At 39.9% G+C, this 19,086-nt stretch overlaps 1 protein-coding gene and 1 non-coding gene across 2 annotated transcripts; one reads left to right on the top strand and one right to left on the bottom strand.

The window, feature by feature from the left end:
* The first annotated feature begins 1,918 nt into the window (after positions 1 to 1,918).
* TRNAL-UAA (transfer RNA leucine (anticodon UAA)) lies at positions 1,919 to 2,001 on the top strand. The gene has a single exon. It is a non-coding gene; the product is annotated as a tRNA-Leu (tRNA).
* An 11,675-nt stretch (positions 2,002 to 13,676) lies between these two features.
* On the bottom strand, positions 13,677 to 18,189 carry LOC104106657 (uncharacterized). Its single transcript, XM_009615244.4, has 2 exons — positions 17,865 to 18,189; positions 13,677 to 14,034 (listed from the first exon to the last, which is right to left on the bottom strand). The coding sequence occupies exons 1-2, from the start codon at positions 17,985 to 17,987 to the stop codon at positions 13,939 to 13,941; spliced, it is 219 nt and encodes a 72-aa protein (XP_009613539.1). The 5' UTR covers positions 17,988 to 18,189; the 3' UTR covers positions 13,677 to 13,938.
* Positions 18,190 to 19,086: the final 897 nt, after the last annotated feature.

The raw sequence follows: 19,086 nt of genomic DNA, 5'->3' as shown, positions 1-19,086 counted from the left end.
ATCATGTTGAGATAATTACTATTCATGAAGCAAGTCGAGAATGTGTATGGTTGAGGTCTATAATACACCTTATTCGAGACAAATGTGGTTTGAAGTTTTACAAACTACCCACAATTTTATATGAAGACAATGCAGCATGCATAGCCCAATTGAAGGGAGGATTCATAAAAGGGGATAAGACAAAGCAAATTTCATCGGAGTTATTTTTCACGCATGATCTTCAAAAGAATGGTGATATCAATGTGCAACAGATCCGTTCAAGCGATAATATGGCTGATTTGTTCACCAAATCTCTACCGACGTCAACCTTCAAGAATATAGTGTACAAGATTGGGATGCGAAGGCTCAAGGATGTGAATTGGTGCTCTCATCAGGGGGAGTTAATACGTGTTGTACTCTTTTTCCCTTATAAGATTTTGTCCCACATGGTTTTCATTGCAAGGTTTTTAACGAGGCAACCAAAAGGCGTATTTCTAAATATGTGTACTCTTTTTCCTTCACTAGAATTTTTTTTCCAATAGGGTTTTTTCTTAATAAGGTTTTAACGAGGCACATTATCTATGGACATCCAAGGGGGAGTATTATAAGAAAAATCAAATTATGGTGGATGTCTACTCTTCCTCCACGATCTTCTCAAATGCTTAATGACATATTCAATGACATATTTTTATGCTTAATGACAATTCAATGACATATTTTTCTTCACTTTTCATGCCTATATAAAAGCCTTGTAATAGATAGGAAAATACACACAATTGAAAAAGAAATACTCTTCCTTCTCTCTATCTCTATTTCTTGTTCATGTTTTATTAAATTATTTTTATTTCATAACTTGTTCTTGTTTATGTTTTATTAAGTTGCTTTTATTTCATAACAAAAACGATAATTTTGGTACTTTACATATATTTGACGTACATATCAAAAGCTATTCTCCATTTTTTAAGTTTCAAGCTCATGAATTAAATATATCCACATCAAGTGGGACGGATGGAATATTTAAGTACATCCACATCAATTAAAGTCGTTGTATGCGGAAACAGATATCTTTTACTTTTTTTTTCAAAAACTTTTTGAAAATATTATTTGTTAATGGAATTTGATCCGTTTTTGAAAAATATTTGATAAGAAAATTTCAAGTTTCAAAAATTGGTTTGAGCCAGTTTTGGATGGAATTTTTCTTTTTTCCAAGTAAATTGCTTGTCTAAACTATTTTTTAATACAATTTTATAAACTCTCTTTTTAATACTAAAGTTTCCAAAGGCCTACTTAATTTTTAAACTGATCAACGGTCAGAAATTCTCAATATTCCACAGAGTGGCTATCTCTGGAATTAGAATCTTTTCCATTTGCTTCATCTTAATCTCTTTCACAGGTACGTTTTCGGCGAGAAATCATGAGAGCATGTATCTTATTGACTTATTTGTCAACTAAAACCTGAATCAACAGGAAAATCTGAACACACAAATTCTAATCTTTTGGATTTACTATAGACTTGTTGAAGTAGGCAAAGAAAGAAGAAAATAAGTAATGAAGCATGTGTAGCCCTGTGCTTTAATTAAGACTCTTGTGCGGCTTGATTTCTGCAGCTTTTTCAGATGTTCTGCCAAATTAGAGAAAGACACAGAGATCAATTATAGTTCTTTACTGTTCTCTTGCTTCAGCCTTACAGTGTTGACTTTTTTCATCAAAAATTCTTAACAGGCCTAAAGTAACAAACAATATCAGTCTTTTGAACAAAATTCCCCCGCTAATCATGCATAGAGAAGCTAATTAAGGAACAAACTATCTCAATTTCCTTCACATAAAAAATATTTGTCATATATATTATCGTCCAATCATGTGGTAGGACTCAAAACATCGAATTTGGAAACAGAATTTTGAACAACTTATATTATGCTACGAGGTAACGGCTACATGAGCTGGTTTGCCCGAGAGGTTAAGGGGGAAGACTTAAGATCTTCTGCACATAAGTGCGCATGGGTTCGAACCCCATAGCCAGCATTTAAAAACTAAATACAATTTTGCCAATTTTAGGATGGCAGACTTTCGACTTTTTTCTTATAATAATCTTCTTTGCCTCCCAAAACTTTAGGATTATCTGCACTATGACATCTCTGTTGTTTTTTCTAGCACAGTGTCGTCCATGGGTTTGGCTTCAAGAAATTACCGATCAATAATCGAAATAAAGCTTTCTAGCACGACTTTTTGGCTTATCTACGTTTTCTAGTTGTGTATACGGTCGAAATAGATTTCGGTCTTCGTATGATTGATCGAGTTCGAAACATAATCAATCGAAGTAAGACTTCGAGATGGGTTCCGAAGATGGTACAAACAAGCTTCGAGTCCGTGGGGCCGATCAATATCGAGCTCGATATTATTATCAAGTTCGAATCCAAATCGAACTATGATGCAAAATAAAGTTGTCGACCTTATGATCCAAAGACCGATCAACATTGACTCTGAATCAATTCAAGGGTCCGAGTCAGAATCGAGCTCAAGCCACGATCGAGAGCTCGAGTCAAGACCGAAAAACTCGAGTCAATATCGAGCTCATAGACAAGAGCCGTTGCAATCCCACTAGAGGAGAGAATCTTGTCAGGAATTGTGGGAAAGTTGATTTATCATGGGTCTCCTACTACGTATTTTTTTATATATCTAAAGTAAGATCCCTCTGCTATAAATGGGATGATTATCATTTCTGTAGAGGCAAGTTTTTGCTAACATTGTAATTCAAGCACCATATTCTCTTATAGTGAAGAGTTGTCCTTTCAAGCTTCTTAATTTGATTCCACTTGTTTAGTCCTAAAATTCATCTTCTTTACAACCTTATCTATTTTTGCATTTTTCGCAATCCATACTTGATATTTTCATATATCCTTGCGATTTGTATTAAGTTGCACCACGTATCCTTAGAACTGCGTACAAATTCAACTCTATCTGTTTTTCGGGTAAACAGTTTGGCGCCCACCGTGGGGCTAAGGATAACAGTGGTTATTTGATACGAATCTGCAAAAACACACCATTGTGTTTTGCACTTGTTTCCGAAAATATCTTGGATTTCGGATTAGCAACGACTAACTACCAGTCAAATGGCCACACCGATTGACAACGAAGCTGATCTTCAAGATGAGAACAATAACTTGACGCCCAGCACCGAAAGACCACTTGTCAACGCCGTTGGAGCCCGAATCGGAACACCTATAGATATCAATTCGCATGTGTCCATTGAGGCGAACCTACATTCTGAACCCGAAAATAGCATTCATGGTGGCACTCGGTCTGCAACTCGAGATACCCACAACGTCGAGGAAAACGGCGTCAACTTGCGTATGATTTTCGAAATGTTACAAGCTCAACAGGCAGCAATAGCTCAATTGTAGAGCCAAACCCAGCTACAAAGCAGGCCGGAGCCCAATCCACCTCGAGAAATCACCCACAGAGCGGAGGCAGTCATAGTGAAGTCAAATGAGCAAGAATCGGGGACTACTCCCGAAATTGCTAAATTGCTCGAGGAACTCATAAAGCGAGTCGAAGCCAACGATAAAAAAATAAAAACATATAACTCCAGAGTCGATCAGATCCTGGGAGCTCCACCAATGATAAAAGGGTTGGATTCAAAAAAATTCGTGCAAAAACCTTTTCCCTCGAGCGCAACCCCAAAACCAATCCCCAAAAAATTCCGTATACCCGAAATTCCCAAATATAACGGAACGACCGATCCCAACAAGCACGTAACTTCTTACACATGTGCCATCAAGGGCAATGATTTAGAAGACGATGAAATCGAATCTGTGTTGTTAAAAAAATTCGGAGAGACCCTTTCGAAGAGAGCAATGATTTGGTATCACAACCTACCACCAAATTCTATCGACTCATTCGCCATGTTAGCAGATTCTTTTGTGAAAGCACATATCGGCGCCATAAAAGTCGCAACAAGAAAATCAGACCTCTTCAAAGTAAGACAAAAAGATAACAAGATGATGAGGGAGTTCATATCTCGTTTTCAAATAGAACGAATGGATCTGCCACTAGTCACACACGATTGGGCTGTTCAGGATTTCACTCAAGGTTTGAACGAACGAAGTTCAACGGCTTCACGGCGGTTAAAGCATAACCTGATCGAATACCCAGCCATCACGTGGACCGACGTGCACAATCGGTACCAATCAAAAATTAGGGTCGAATATGATCAATTGGGGTCTAAACCCGTTGTTAGAAGGAATATTAATCGGACATAACGACGCATCGGCTAAGCTTGGACCCTAGAGTCAGACCGGTGAAGCAAAAGAGAAGACCTCAGTCCGAGGTAAAGCACGCATTCATAAAGGACGAGGTAAACAAACTTCTCAAGATAGGGTCCGTTCGGGAGGTAAAATATCTTGAATGGTTAGCCAATGTAGTTGTAGTGCCTAAAAAAGGGAACAAACTTAGAATGCGTGTGGATTATAAAGATTTGAACAAAGCATGCCCCAAAGATTCCTTTTCGCTGCCCAACATCGATCGCATGATCGATGCCACAGTAGGCCACAAGATACTCACTTTTCTCGATGCCTATTCCGGGTATAATCAAATACAGATGAACCCGAAAGACCAGGAAAAGACTTCATTTGTCACCAGATATGGAACATATTGTTATAATGTGATGCCCTTCGGACTAAAAAATATAGGAGCTACCTACCAACGCCTAGTAAATAAAATATTCGTAGAACAAATAGGTAAATGAATGGAAGTTTATATTGATGACATGCTAGTTAAATCCCTGCGCGCAGAGGACCATTTGACCCATTTGCAGGAAACGTTCGAGATTTTGAGGAAATACAACATGAAGCTCAACCCCGAGAAATGTGCTTTCGGGGTCGATTCGGGCAAGTTCCTCGGCTTCATGGTGTCAAATCGGGGAATCGAGATTAACCCCGATAAAATCAAGGCCATCGAAGACATCACCATCGTGGACAGCGTGAAGGCTGTATAGAGGCTAATGGGACGGATTACAGCCTTAGGCCGATTCATTTCGAGATCATCAGATCGAAGTCACAAATTTTTCTCTCTACTAAAAAAAAAGAACGATTTCGCTTGGACCCCGGAATGCCAACATGTACTAGAGGAACTAAAACGATATCTATCGAGCCCGCCACTACTTCATACTCCGAAAACAGACAAAAAACTCTGCTTGTACTTTGCAGTATTGGAAATCGCAGTAAGCGATGTCCTAGTTCGAGAAGAACAAGGTATGAAATTTCCCGTTTATTATATAAGTCGGACCTTAGGAGAAGCAAAAACTAGATGTCCGCACCTAGAAAAATGGGCACTTGCACTGATAAGCACCTCTTGAAAGTTAAGACCGTACTTTCAATGTCACCCCATATGCGTATTAACCACTTACCCGCTCTGTAATATTTTGCACAAGCTCGAACTATCAGGCCGATTGGCCAAATGGGCTGTCAAACTCAGTGTGTACGATATCGAATATCAACCTCGTACGACCATTAAGTCTCAAATTTTAGCAGGCTTCGTGGCCGATTTCACGCCAACCCTCGTACCGGAAGTCGAAAAAGAGCTCTTGTTGAAATCGGGTACGTCATCAGGGGTATGGACCCTTTTTACGGACAGAGCTTCGAACGTGAAGGTGTCCGGGCTAGGCATAGTTTTAAAGCCACCCACGGGTGACACTATTAGGCAATCTATCAAAACTACCAGGTTGACTAACAAAGAAGCCGAGTATGAGGCCATGATTGCAGGTCTCGAGCTAGCTAAAAGCTTGGGGGCAGAAGTCATTAGAGCCAAGTGTGACTTTTTGCTGGTGGTAAATCAAGTAAACAAAATCTTCGAAGTTCGAGAAGATAGAATGCAAAGGTATTTGGACAAACTGCGGGTCACTTTGCACCATTTCAAAGGATGGACTTTACAACATGTTCCACGAGAGCAAAACAATAAGGCCGATGCACTTGCAAATTTGGGGTCATCGGTCGAGGAAGGCGAGATAAGCTCGGGGACTGTCGTTCAACTCTCGAGATCCGTGATCGAAGAAGGTCATGCCGAGATAAATTCTACAAGCTTAACCTGGGATTGGAGGAATAAGTATATTGAATACTTAAATAACGAAAAGCTCCCATCGGACCCTAAAGATTCAAGGGCCCTACGAACTAAAGCTGATCGATTCACGTTAGCTTCGGATGGAACGCTATACCAAAGGACATTCGATGGACCATTGACAGTATACTTAGGTCCAGGAGATACCGATTACATCCTACGTGAGGTGCACGAGGGCACTTGTAGGAATCACTCTGGTGCCGATTCATTAGTCCGAAAAATAATCAGGACAGGGTATTATTGGATCGATATGGGCAAAGATGCAAAGGAATTTGTTCGAAAATGTGACTAATGTCAAAGTTTTGCACCAATGATCCATCTACCCGGAGAGCAACTTCACCCAGTCCTATCCCCATGGCCATTCATGAAATGGGGAATGGATATCGTCGACCCTCTGCCATCGACCCCAGGTAAAGCTAAATTTATTTTATTTATGACTGACTATTTCTCTAAATGGGTTGAAGCACAAACGTTCGAGAAAGTAAGAGAGAAATAGGTTATAGACTTTATCTGGGATCATATCGTATGTCGATTCGGGATACCCGCCAAAATAGTGTGTGAGAATGGGAAACAATTTGCTGGCAGCAAAGTGACGAAATTCTTCGAAGACCACAAAATAAGAAGGATATTATCAACACAGTATCACCCCAGTGGGAACGGACAGGCTGAATCAACGAACAAAACTATCATTCAAAACCTAAAGAAGAGGTTGAACGACGCTAAAGGAAAATAGAGAGAAATCCTACCCGAAGTCCTTTGGGCATCGAACAACATCAAAATCTAGTACGGGGGCAACCCGTTCTCCTTAGTATATGGCTCCGGAGCCTTGATACCAGTCGAAGTCGGCGAACCCAGTTCCAGATTTCGATATGCAACAGAAGAATCAAATAACGAGGCTATAAACACTAGCCTCAAATTATCGGACGAAAAACGATAAGCTGCTCTCATCCAATTGGCCGCCCAAAAGCAACGAATCGAAAGATACTATAATCGAAGAACCAAGCTCCGCTATTTTAAGTCCGGGGACTTAGTGCTAAGGAAAGTCACCCTCAATACCCGAAATCCAAACAAAGAAAAACTAGGACTGAACTGAGAAGGACCATACCAGGTTCTTGAAAACGTCGGAAAGGGATCATACAAGCTCGGCATTATAAACGGCAAACAACTATCAAGCAATTGGAATGTGTCGCATCTAAAACGATACTACTGCTAAGGTACGACCCTCCCATATTTGTTTACATTTCAAAACTAACCCCTGTAGAAGTCCGATCAGGAGCTAAGATGGATCCTTCAATTCGAAGCCTTAGGTCTGAAAGTACGCATTGCACTCTTTTTTCTTAGACCGGTTTATCCCAAATGGGTTTTTCGGCAAGATTTCTAATGAGGCAACCATTGATCGTGCTAACTTAGAAAAATTCAACAGTATCCGAGGCCTCTTTACAATCGACCTCGAATACTGGGGGCATTACCCCTCAAACACATCAAGCTCGATGCAAGAAAGTTACTTCATAAACAACAGGGTTCCGATAAGAACAATTGTAAGAGCCAAATGGTCAAAACGAACCATGCTCATGTAGTTGGCCCGAGCCCTGACACAAAACATGAACACGAGTATAATGACTTACAAAGAAAACTTTCTTCTTTACCCATATCTTGTATCCAAGAAACAATTCCTCTATTTCGAGATTTATTATGCAAACAGGCTTAATGGCTGACCACTACCCTTTAAATTGGGGACTGCCAACCGAAAATCAACGAAGCCCAAGGGCTACACCGGCTCGAGTTCGAGCAAGCACTCACTTGACTACTAAGCCTACGGGCTACTCTTATCTTGAGTTTGAGAAATTACTCACTCTACCATTTAGCCTACGGGCTACATCACTTCGAGTTCGAAATCACTCACTTGACTATTAAGCCTATGGGCTACATTACTTCGAGTTCGAGCAAGCACTCACTCGACTATTATGCCTACGGACTATATTATTTCGAGTTCGATTCATTCACTCGACTACTAAGCCTACGAGCTACTTTTATTTCGAGTTTGAGCAAGCACTCACTCAACTATTACGCCTACGGGCTACATTATTTCGAGTTCGAATCATTCACTCGACTATTAAGCCTACGGGCTAATTTTATTTCGAGTTCGAGCAAGCATTCATTCGACCATTATGCCTACGGGCTACATTATTTCGAGTTCGAATCATTCACTCGACTACTAAGCCTACGGGCTACTTTTATTTTGAGTTCGAATCATTCACTCGACTACTAAGCCTACGGTCTACTTTTATTTCCAGTTCAAGCAAGAACTCACTCGACCATTATGCTTACGAGCTACATTATTTCGAGTTCAAATCATTCACTCGACTACTAAGCCTATGAGCTACTTTTATTTCGAGTTCGAGCAAGCACTCACTCGACCATTACGCCTACGGGCTACATTATTTTGAGTTCGAATCATTCACTCGACTACTAAGCCTACGGGTTATTTTTATTTCGAGTTTGAGCAAGAACTCACTCGACCATTACGCTTACGAGCTATATTTCTTCGAGCTCGAATCACTGACTCAACTAATAAGCCTAAGGGCTACATTGCTTCAAGTTTGAGTAAGCGCTCGCTCGGTTATGGAGGCTACGAAGTCCAAATTTGATTAATTTGTTTAAATCCTTGTAAAAATATTCATAAGGCGTGAGTAAAATCTTCACAAGACAGGAAACAAAACAGAAGCAAGTCGGCAAAAAAAGGGATATTTTTATATACAAAATTATTTACATGATTAATTACAACGTAAAAATTAAGGACGAAACTTCCTGGTCATCCCCAGGAGTGGTCTCTTCTCTATCAGGCTCCCCCCCATTCTCGGATCCGCTCTTACTCCCATCGTCATCATCATTTTCATCATTATCGTCATCGAAAAACAAGGCTTCAGCATCAGCTTCGAGTTCTTTGTCCCTTTTTATCTCTTCAGCGAGGTCGATACCTCGAGCATGGATCTCTTCGAGGATCTCCCTCCAAGATCGGCACTTAGCAAGTTCAGCGACCCAATGTGCTCGAGTATCGGCGGTCTCGGCTGCCTCTCTTGCTTGGACCTGGGCAGCTTTAGCATCGGCCTGATAGACGGCCACGAGTGCATCCGCATCGGCCTTTGCCTTTTCGGCGTCAGATTTGGCCTTGGCAAGTACAGAGGCCAACAGAGCCTCAAGCTACTCTCTTCCTCTTGCTTGGACCGAGCTTTTCTCCTTTATTTTTTGAAGTTGGTTTTCGGCCGATGACAATTGGGCTCGAGCAGTTTCTTTCTCTACAGCAAAGCGGTCCATTCCTTCTTTTCACTTCAAAGATTCCGCTCTTATCACATCAACTTCTTCACGGAGTTTTCCGATCATCTCAATTTTCTGCTGTAGCTGTGAGACCGAAAGTTTAGCCATCATTCCGGTATCAAGCCCATAGGCTTTTAAAAGAATTATTACCTGCTCGGATAGATCAATTTGATCTCGGTGAGCCCTGGCCAACACAGCTTGGAGGTCTTTTATTTCCTCTCCCCTTTGGCCCAAAAAAAGCTTTAAGGAGTTCCTCTCCTCCGTAACCCGTTGAAGCTCGGCCTCGTATCGACGCAGCTCAGTTCGGGACTGATAACATGATTCTCGATGAACTGTCGCGGCCTGCAAAGAAAGAAGAAACGAAGTGAGAAAAGAAAAGTAAACTTAAAGGTAATGCCATATGAATTAAGGCCTACCTGATTCAAAGCATGCTGCACTCCGTAAAAAAGATCAGATGCGTCACTTGTACCAGTAGTGTCTTCGATGCCGATGAACAGGTCACGAAAAGGATCCTCTCCATCATGAGGCCTATCTAATTCGAGAGCCTCCAAAGCTTGGGCTTCCCAAATCGCCCCTGCGGAAAAAGTAGGGAAGGTGGGTGAGCCTTCGATTGCTACTGCCCCAAATGAGTTATCTGGGGCATTCTCTTCGGTTCGAAAAAATTCAGAAAGAGCCCCTTCAGACATATATGCCATTCGCCGGCTTCGATAGAAAACATCTTCGATCTCCAGCAACTCGGGGACTCTACCCTAATCTCTCTCTGATATATCCTCAGTTCGAGGTGGAGCCTTATGAACCACCATCGATCCAGCTGCCTGTGGAGCGTCTTTGGTCTTCTTTGTTCGGGCCGCCAGAGCAGACCCATCATTCTCTTCTTCTTCCTCATCTTCATCCCTCAGACGTAGAACTAATTCTACGGTCAAAGGAATAGTATTCTTGTTCGGCTTACGAGCCGTCCTCTTCTTCGGATTTTGATCTTCGAGGACAGGGGCTCTTTTTCTCTTATTATCTTTCACCGACTTTGGGATAGACGCTGAAGCCTCTTCCTTGACAGACGAGGGCCTCAAAACTGCATCATTTCCCATACTTGCATACGGAAAATTTTATTGAAGTATGTAAAAAACATCTTATTCAAATTACCAAAAGATACGAGAGAGGTGCTCACTGTGATTTTTGGCCTCCCATTGGCCCTTTGACAAGTTGCGCCATGAGCGCTCGGCATATGAGGAGGTCAAAACCAGATCACGTACCCAATTCTTGAGATCGGGCATTGCGCCGTGCATCCAGGGAATCACTGCATCACAAAAGGGGAATATTGGTGAGAAAAGAAATGAAAGAACAAAATAATAGGAGATAACAGTAGAATTACACTTACGCTTCATGTTCCACTCCTCAGGAAAAGGCATCTTTTCGGTCGGGATCAGGTCTGAAGTCCTCACTCGAACGAACCGGCTTATCCAGCCTCGATCCTTATCCTCGTCTATACTCGAGAATAAAGCCTTGGTAGCTCGACATTGGAGTTTTATTAACCCTCCTCGAAAAAGGCGAGGACGGTATAATCGGACAAGATGATCGAGGATGAAAGGCATTCCCTCTATTTTACTCACAAAATATAGGATCAAAATAACGATCCGCCAAAAGGAAGGATGTATCTGACCTAGGGTTATTAAGTATTTAAGACAAAAATCTATGATAACATGGTCGAGGGGACCTAACGTGAAAGGGTAAGTATACACGCTTAAAAACCCTCTCACGTAAGTAGTAATATCCTCTTCAGGAGACGGCACAACCACATCTTTGTTCTCCCAGCTACAATCTCTTTTTATCTGCTTGATGTGCTCCCGGGTTATCGAACAAATATATCTCGATACGGGCTCACATCGGCCAGGAACCGGCGAACCTTTATCAAGTTTGAAATCGGAGGTAAGAACACACGCCGCCGGAACGCACTCCTCAGGACGAGGATCCACCAGTTTTTTATCGGCGGCGGATTGGGAAGAAGAAAATTTTTCTTTTTGGGAGACGGTTTTGGATGTCTTCACCATTTTGGATTTAAAGAAGGTGACAAAGATTTGGTAATTTGGAAGAAGAATTTTGCAAAGAGGAATCACAGATTTGCGTATAAACTCAGAGAATACAAAAAAAAAAATTGGGAAATTTGGAAGGTTGAAGATGTAAAAGTGATAAATGACTAAAGGAAGGATTATTTATAGGTTTAAGCAATGGAGGTTCAGTATCAGCGGTGGCCGACCACCGTCTGACATGCATTAAATATCTTGAAAGACAAAATCGACAGAACAATTGTCACGTACGTCATGGTCGAGCCCAATATAAACGTCAGCTTATTATCCGATCGAGTCGTTGAAAAATCATATTGTTTCTCACCACATTCTTCCTGAGAAACGAGGAGACTATCTGTATACGGTCGAAATAGATTTCGTACTTCGTATGATTGATTGAGTTCGAAATATAATCGATCGAAGTAAGACTTCGAGATGAGTTCCGAAGATGGTACAAACAAGCTTCGAGTCTGCAGGGCCGATCAATATCGAGCTCGATATTATTATCAAGCTCGAATCCAAATCGAACTATGATGCAAAGTAAAGTTGTCGAGCTTATGATCTAGAGACCGACCAACATTGACTCCGAATCAATTCAAGGGTCAGAGTCAGAATCGAGCTCAAGCCATGATCGAGAGCTCGAGTCAAGACCGAAAAACTCGAGTCAATATCGAGCTCATAGACAAGAGCCGTTGCAATCCCACTAGAGGAGAGAATCTTGTCAGGAATTGTGGGAAAGTTGATTTATCATGGGTCTCCCACTACGTATTTTTTTATATCTAAAGTAAGATCCCTCTACTATAAAGGCGATGATTATCATTTCTGTAGAGGCAAATTTTTGCTAACATTGTAATTCAAGCACCATATTCTCCTATAGTGAAGAGTTGTCCTTTCAAGCTTCTTAATTTGATTCCACTTGTTTAGTCCTAAAATTCATCTTCTTTACAACCTTGTCTATTTTTGCATTTTTCGCAATCTATACTTGATATTATCATTTATCCTTGCGATTTGTATTAAGTTGCACCACGTATCCTTAGAACTGCATACAAATTCAACTCTATCCGTTTTTCGGGTAAACAAGTTGATCACCCCAACTTATATGAATTTTTGTACTTCCTTTCATTTTTTATTAGCTCAAGGGGAAGTTTTGCATATTTGTGAAGATAGATTCTCGTCACTCAGTCGAAGTTAAATGATTCAATGGTTTCCTCTCTTCCTGTACTTCGAACGAAGATTTTTCTCAAACTTAGTTTCTCTATCTTCTATTGTCGGGTTATATAGATCCACCGGTCTTAGTAATTCTTATCCGCAGACAAAGAGACTACACAACTTGACAAGATAACGTGTTCTGTAAACTTAAGATAATGTACATTTCAGGGGATGTAGCTCAGATGGTAGAGCGCTCGCTTAGCATGCGAGAGGTACGGTCCATTCAATTTCATTATTTGCTCTTTTTAGAGCAAATGCTGCTGGCTGCTGAACCGTTGCATATAAAATGAAGATTACTTGTTTTTTTTTTATTCTTTTTTTATCTGTATTCTGAGGTTTCTAACCTCGAATCCACCCAACATGGATGAACAAGCTACCATAATAAGGGGAAGAGAGCAGCTCACAAAACCAAGTTACAACACATAGTAGTAGTAGCAGATTTAGTTACATGCCCTTTTTGCATTTTTAATAGGACACCAAGAACAAAGTAGACTGCAGTAATTAACCTTACTTCCAGATTATGTTTTCTCATCTCCTTTATTCAAGAAATCTTCAATCCAAAACGTGTCGCATCTCCTCTTCTTTTTTTTTTCCGGTGAATAGGTGTTATAACTTCTTATACCACAGAAAAATCAGAAAGCACATATTTAACGCCTTTTGCTAATTTGTTTCCTCCGAAAGCTCTCATAAGCTAGAGTCTTGATTGCTCGGTATGACCAACTATTGTGCTTAAACCTAAAAACATGCTAAAATATTGAAATTGCAGTTTTGCCAAGAAATAGGAACATAGGGGCCATAACTGATGGTACATTTATCCAGGCATCAATAACCCAGATCCATCCCATAGTGAAACAATCTATTAGGGCAACAGAAACGGATCAGAAGTAGTACTATCAAATACACCTCCACTTTCTGAATAATGAATTCACAATGGAAGAGTAAACTCAGCAAATACCCAAGTAATATTTATCAAAACAGAACTGCCAAGTGCTGAGAGATTAGTTGTTCGAGCTGAATCTTATTGTAAAGAGAGGCAATAGTACATTTCATAGGTTCAGAAACGCAAAGGATCAAATTGACTTTTAAGTTCTCATTACCGCCTTCGGAAAATTTGCCTTTTGACCCACCATACAGCAAAACAAAAGAAAAAGCTCAACCTTATGTAGTAGATCAAATACATCACAATGGAGTCAGAAGCAACTACAACCTAGGGAATTTTGATGTCTCAACAGGACAAGTATCCATCGGGAACCACTTAGAACTTCTACTCAGTAGCTTCCACGCTTTTTGCAGCATCAGCTTCTTTCAGCCTTTCCAAAGCAGAAATGCGTCCATTCAGAGATTCATACACATCATTCATCTGGATTTTAGAAAAGAGCGAATAGCATGTAGATAAGAGATATTTAGTCCAGCTGAGACAAAATATTGATGTTCAGATAAAAGAAAAGACGGTTGAAACAAATTGATCTTTTAGCCCGTAATTGATTTATGACCAAGTTCCATCTTGGCCTGTCAAAGTAGTATTGTATCTTCTCAATATCTAACACCATTTTCAAAAGAGTTCATGGCTCCAGTCATCGTGTTGCAGAAATACATAAGTTTTGCATAAGGCTTAACAAAGGAATATGAGAAAAAGAAAATTCTTTTACGGGTAAAGAAGGATTCACAGTCACTTTTGCAGCAACATTATATAGCCCAAGCGGGCATGCTGAATTATGATTTCATAGGTACATACATGATGTTAAAAAAAAAAATCATCTTTCTTCTATTAAATGTTCAAGAAAACAGGAGAGTGCTGTACAAATCATTCAACACAAAATTGCAGGATCTAAGGGTCAAGCTACATTGTACCACAACAAAGAGTTACTCACACCCGATGTTTACACCAAACCATCGAATACAAGACATTTATCCAATTCCATTGTATAAGGATTTAATACTTTACTTAACCATGAATATGTCTCCTCAATCTAATTTGCATCTCTTAAGATTAAATTGCTTAGTCTGGTGAAAACATTAGGTGTGGATTCACCTCTTTTACCATCAATGCTGCACTTATTGTGGACGTTAAACCCCCACAATGCTCATGATCACTGAAATGATCCTTATAAGACTACTAATGTTAGAAATATAGAAGAAGAAAAAAAACTGTGCTAAGAAGTTAAGAACTAGTTTTTAACTTTGGGGAAAAGGAAGTGAAATTGAGAAAACAAGCACAGAACTTTGAAAACAAGTTATATAATAATTCGTGCACCGACTGCAGTTCAACATTAGTGGGTCTAAAAGAGAGTGGTGAAAGGAATTCAATTAGTGGTCACATTTGTAAAAAAATTAGGCCAAATACATAGACAACCCCCTAAAGTTGGCACATAATTTCATTTTGACACCTCAACTGAGTCTGTTTCCTATTAGACACCTAACGCATGCCCAAGATGTGCCTATTGAACACCTCATTAACAACCAATCAAAAAACAAAATTGTATTTAACTCACACGGGGATGATGTGGCAAAGTTACGAACGAAACAAGGACATGCGACATTTAGACCCACACAATTATTTTAAAAAGAGGCTTTGAGAAGAAAAAAAGGAAAAAGAAAATCTATTTCAACATAAATTCCCATAGCAGTTCCTTCATCTTCTTTGCCAATTCCCCCTTCCGTTTCCACACCACCGCTCCACCATACACCTCCCACTATAGTCACCATCAACCCCATCTTCTCCACCTAAAACCACCGTCTTCTTAAGCCAAAAAGATGAGATCTCTTTTCATATAAATTTCCCCGCTGTTGCATTGTCTTTTCCGCCCACCCCACCACCCAGTCCCATCCTCTTCACAGTTGCCCTGTTTCTTCGTCTTCACAGCCCAAGAGCCAACTTTATTCCAACAGCAGTCAAATAAGGATCTATAGCAGATAATAAATTGGGTGACGACACTGGTGTTGGTCTCCAGTAGTTTGCCCACAAGGATAGCCCGAAGCCTTCCTAAGAGGGTATTTCTTGATTAGTATTTCTGTACAAGAACCAACTTTCTGTGTTAATTTTCGTTGGTGGGTTATTGGTAAAGCCGACTGCTACAAATTTCTTGTAAATTAAAAAGAACCGACCTTCCCGTGGTTTGCCATGTCACCTTTTTGTGGATATTTAGAAGTAGTATTTAGTAGCTGCAACTTGTGAAAATAGTTAAAAAGTGAAGCTTCTTAATTTCTTGGGCACACAAAGTGAGGGAGAATTTGGTGATAGAGAGTAACCAAAGAGAAATTGGGGACCTCAAATTTCCTTTCCTTATGCTTCTATGTTGTAGATTTTGTTGGAAGCATTAAAAAGGTAGAATTTATAGCTTTGCCAAAACGAAGAGGAAAGGGGAAGGTGGAGGGAGGTGGTACTGGTGGCAGAAAAAGAGGAGAAGGGAGGGGAATGGTAGAGGTGGTGGCAGGGAGAGAGAAGGAAGAAGAGGAAATGTTCTAAAAGAAAAGGGAAAAATAAAATTTGGGATCAATTCACGGCTTCACGCGCCTAAGAGAGTTGAGAAAAACTTTTTTCTCCATGTCAGCTTATCGTGTTTAATAGACACATTAACTGAGGTTGGAGTGCTAATGCATAAGAACCTCATTGAAGTGTCTAAATGAAAAATGGTGCCAGCTTTAGGGGGTTATCTATGTATTTGGCCAAAAAATAAATATGTAAATAAAACAACAACAATAACAACAACCCAGTAAAATCCCACTAATGGGGTCTGGGGAGGGTAGTGTGTACGCAGACCTTACCCCTACCCCGAAGGAGTAGAGAGGCTGTTTCCGAAAGACCCTCGGCTCAAGAAAACAAAAAGACAAAAGGACAAAAGGAGACAATATTAGTATCATCACAACAATCATAGGAAAAATAAGAACACCATGAAATCCAGAAGAAAGATGCAAAGCAAATGTCACATTTTTCCTGTCCCTGTTCTCGTCATTCTTTCTTCTTAAGTTCTAATTACCATGAGCTAAATTTGCATTTCCACCACTTTTCACAATACTAAGTTAATCTCCTGTTTGTTATTGTTAGGATCCTAACTAAAATCTGTTGTAACCATGCTACTGAACCATCCATAATGACTTACTTAATTTCCTGTTTGTTATTGTTAGATCCTAACTAAGATCTGTTGTAACCATGCTAATAAACCATCCAAAAATAAGTCTCTTCACAAAGCACCAACTTTGGTACTTGCCTCGAAGCACCACCATCACCAACCTTCAGTAAACCAACTTAGTGTCATAGTTACTTGAACTGTCAAAAGAAGCCACCAGTATCAAAATAGATAATCATTTTAAGAAAAATCTATATTTAAAGATGTATAACATAGCAAAAAATAATCTTGCTGTACCATCATGGTGATTGATTTTGTAGAAGTATGACATTCTGACTAAGAAATGAAAACTGCATTTTGCAGCAAGTTATAGATAATTTGCTTACGTTGCCACTAAAAAGGGCATTCATTCGCCAATTACATGAAGATCCCTCTAGCTCAAATTTGAACAACAAGTTCCATCCAGGAACAATATGCTCCAGGCCACTAGCTATCTTACATCAACATGTTCGTCTTGCAAACACTAAAGAGGCTAACCAGAGTGCATTTAAAAGCTTAATATATTTGCTGGGAATTCTGCCAACAGTTACTACATCTTAAAACCCTCGCGGAGATTTAGTTTCCCTAATTTGTTTTGAAATGGTTTAGTTTCCCTAATTTGTTTCTAATTAAACACAATAGTCCGTTATTTCAATCAAGCCCCAGGCTTTGGTTCAGCGACAAATGTAGTACACTCAGGAATCAGGATATGTAGAAAATTTGAAGCTATTTACTTACATTTTCGAAAGAAAACATTAAAAGTTTGAATCTTTGCTGGTGAACCAAATATGCAATTTAAGTAGAGAAGGGTTAAAGGTGACGGGCAGCCAATAGGCATTATCCACCATATTTTGAAATTGGAAACAGCAAATTTCTCAGTTAATAAAAAAAATGTTATTCCAATCAATCAATATAATTCAATTGACTCCACCTTAATCCAAAACTAGTCGAGATCAGCTATATAAAACCTCCGTAATCATTTCACTTTATTCAGGCTCATTTCATTACAAAATTAAACAAAACACGATATTTAAAAAAAAAGCATATCAGAAAGGAGAGGAAGTGGATTGAAAATCAAAAGGACCTGTTGAGAAAGGGAGTGGTGGGCGGTTTGGTAATCCTTGTGCAGAACGTAGAGACCAACGGCGGACGCCACCGCAGCACCGGCGAAAAACGATGCAAATCTCACCCTTAGCACGTATCCCATTTTTTCTGAATTGAGGATCTACACCAAAGCGAAGCTCTGTCTTCTTACCTTCACCGCTTGACTTTTGGGTATTTAGGGGAAGGAAAGGGAAGAATTGAAATTAAAAAGTGAAAAGATGTACCCAAATTCTTTTTCTTTCTATCTCGATTTATATATTGTTATAAATTCTAGGCATTGTTTACCCGGAAAATCGGATATAGTTGAATTTATAAGTAGTTCTAAGAATATGTGATATAGCTTGACACATAGAAGTAAAAATGTTTAGATTCTTGACTATAGAAATGTGATATAAATTATTGAACAAGAAGAGTGAGTATGCTTAGTAAAACAAGCTCAAGAGATTTATTCTTCAATAAATAGAAGTAGTCTTTTCTTACAATGTGTGAACCTTCCTTGTGCTTACAAGGATTACCCCTTTATAGTAGAGGGATCTTACTTTATTTATAATAAAAAAATAGATAGTGGAGAACTCATGATAAATTGTCTCTTCCTCGATTCCTACCAAGATTCTCTCTCCTAGTGCGGTTGCAACGGCTCATGTCTGCGAGCTCGATACTGGCTCGAGCTCGGTATTGGGTCGAGCCCTCGGCCTTGAGTTCGAGTTCGACATTCGGGGTGAGTGTCAATCGGTTTGTGCATCTCCGACAACCTTCACGTTGCATTGCGGTTCGATTTGGTCATGAGCTTGATAATGATACCGAGTCGATTCCTCGATCGGTCTTGGAGCTCGAGGCTTGTTTGTACTATCCTCGGAACTCGTCTCGAGCTCTCACTTCAATCGCTTACCATTCGAACTCGATCAAACGTACGAAGGCCGAAATCTATTTCGACCGTATACAGATAGTCCCCTCATTTCTCAGGAAGAATGTGGTGAGAAGCGATATGATTTTCGACGGCTCGATCGGATTATAAGCTAACGTTTTCACTGGGCTCGATCGTGACGTATGTGATAGCTGTCCCGTCGATTTAGTCTTTCAAGGTATTTAATGCACGTCAGACGGTGGTCGATCACCGTTGATACTGAACCGCCACGGTATAAACCTATAAATAACCCTTCTATTTATCATTTACAACTTTTACATCTTCAATCTCCCAAATT

The sequence above is a fragment of the Nicotiana tomentosiformis genome, chromosome 8, assembly GCF_000390325.3.
Source record: "Nicotiana tomentosiformis chromosome 8, ASM39032v3, whole genome shotgun sequence".
In the NCBI taxonomy this organism is placed as follows: Eukaryota; Viridiplantae; Streptophyta; class Magnoliopsida; order Solanales; family Solanaceae; genus Nicotiana; species Nicotiana tomentosiformis.
Note: the sequence above shows the minus strand (reverse complement) of the source record. Positions and strands in the feature narration are given on the sequence as shown.

Coding starts and splice junctions, on each gene's coding strand:
- LOC104106657 (XM_009615244.4), bottom strand. CDS start 17,987: ATGGGATACGTGCTAAGGGTGAGATTTGCATCGTTTTTCGCCGGTGCT. Junction 14,035..17,864: donor ACCACTCCCTTTCTCAACAG/GTCCTTTTGATT, acceptor TCTAAAATCCAG/ATGAATGATGTGTATGAATC.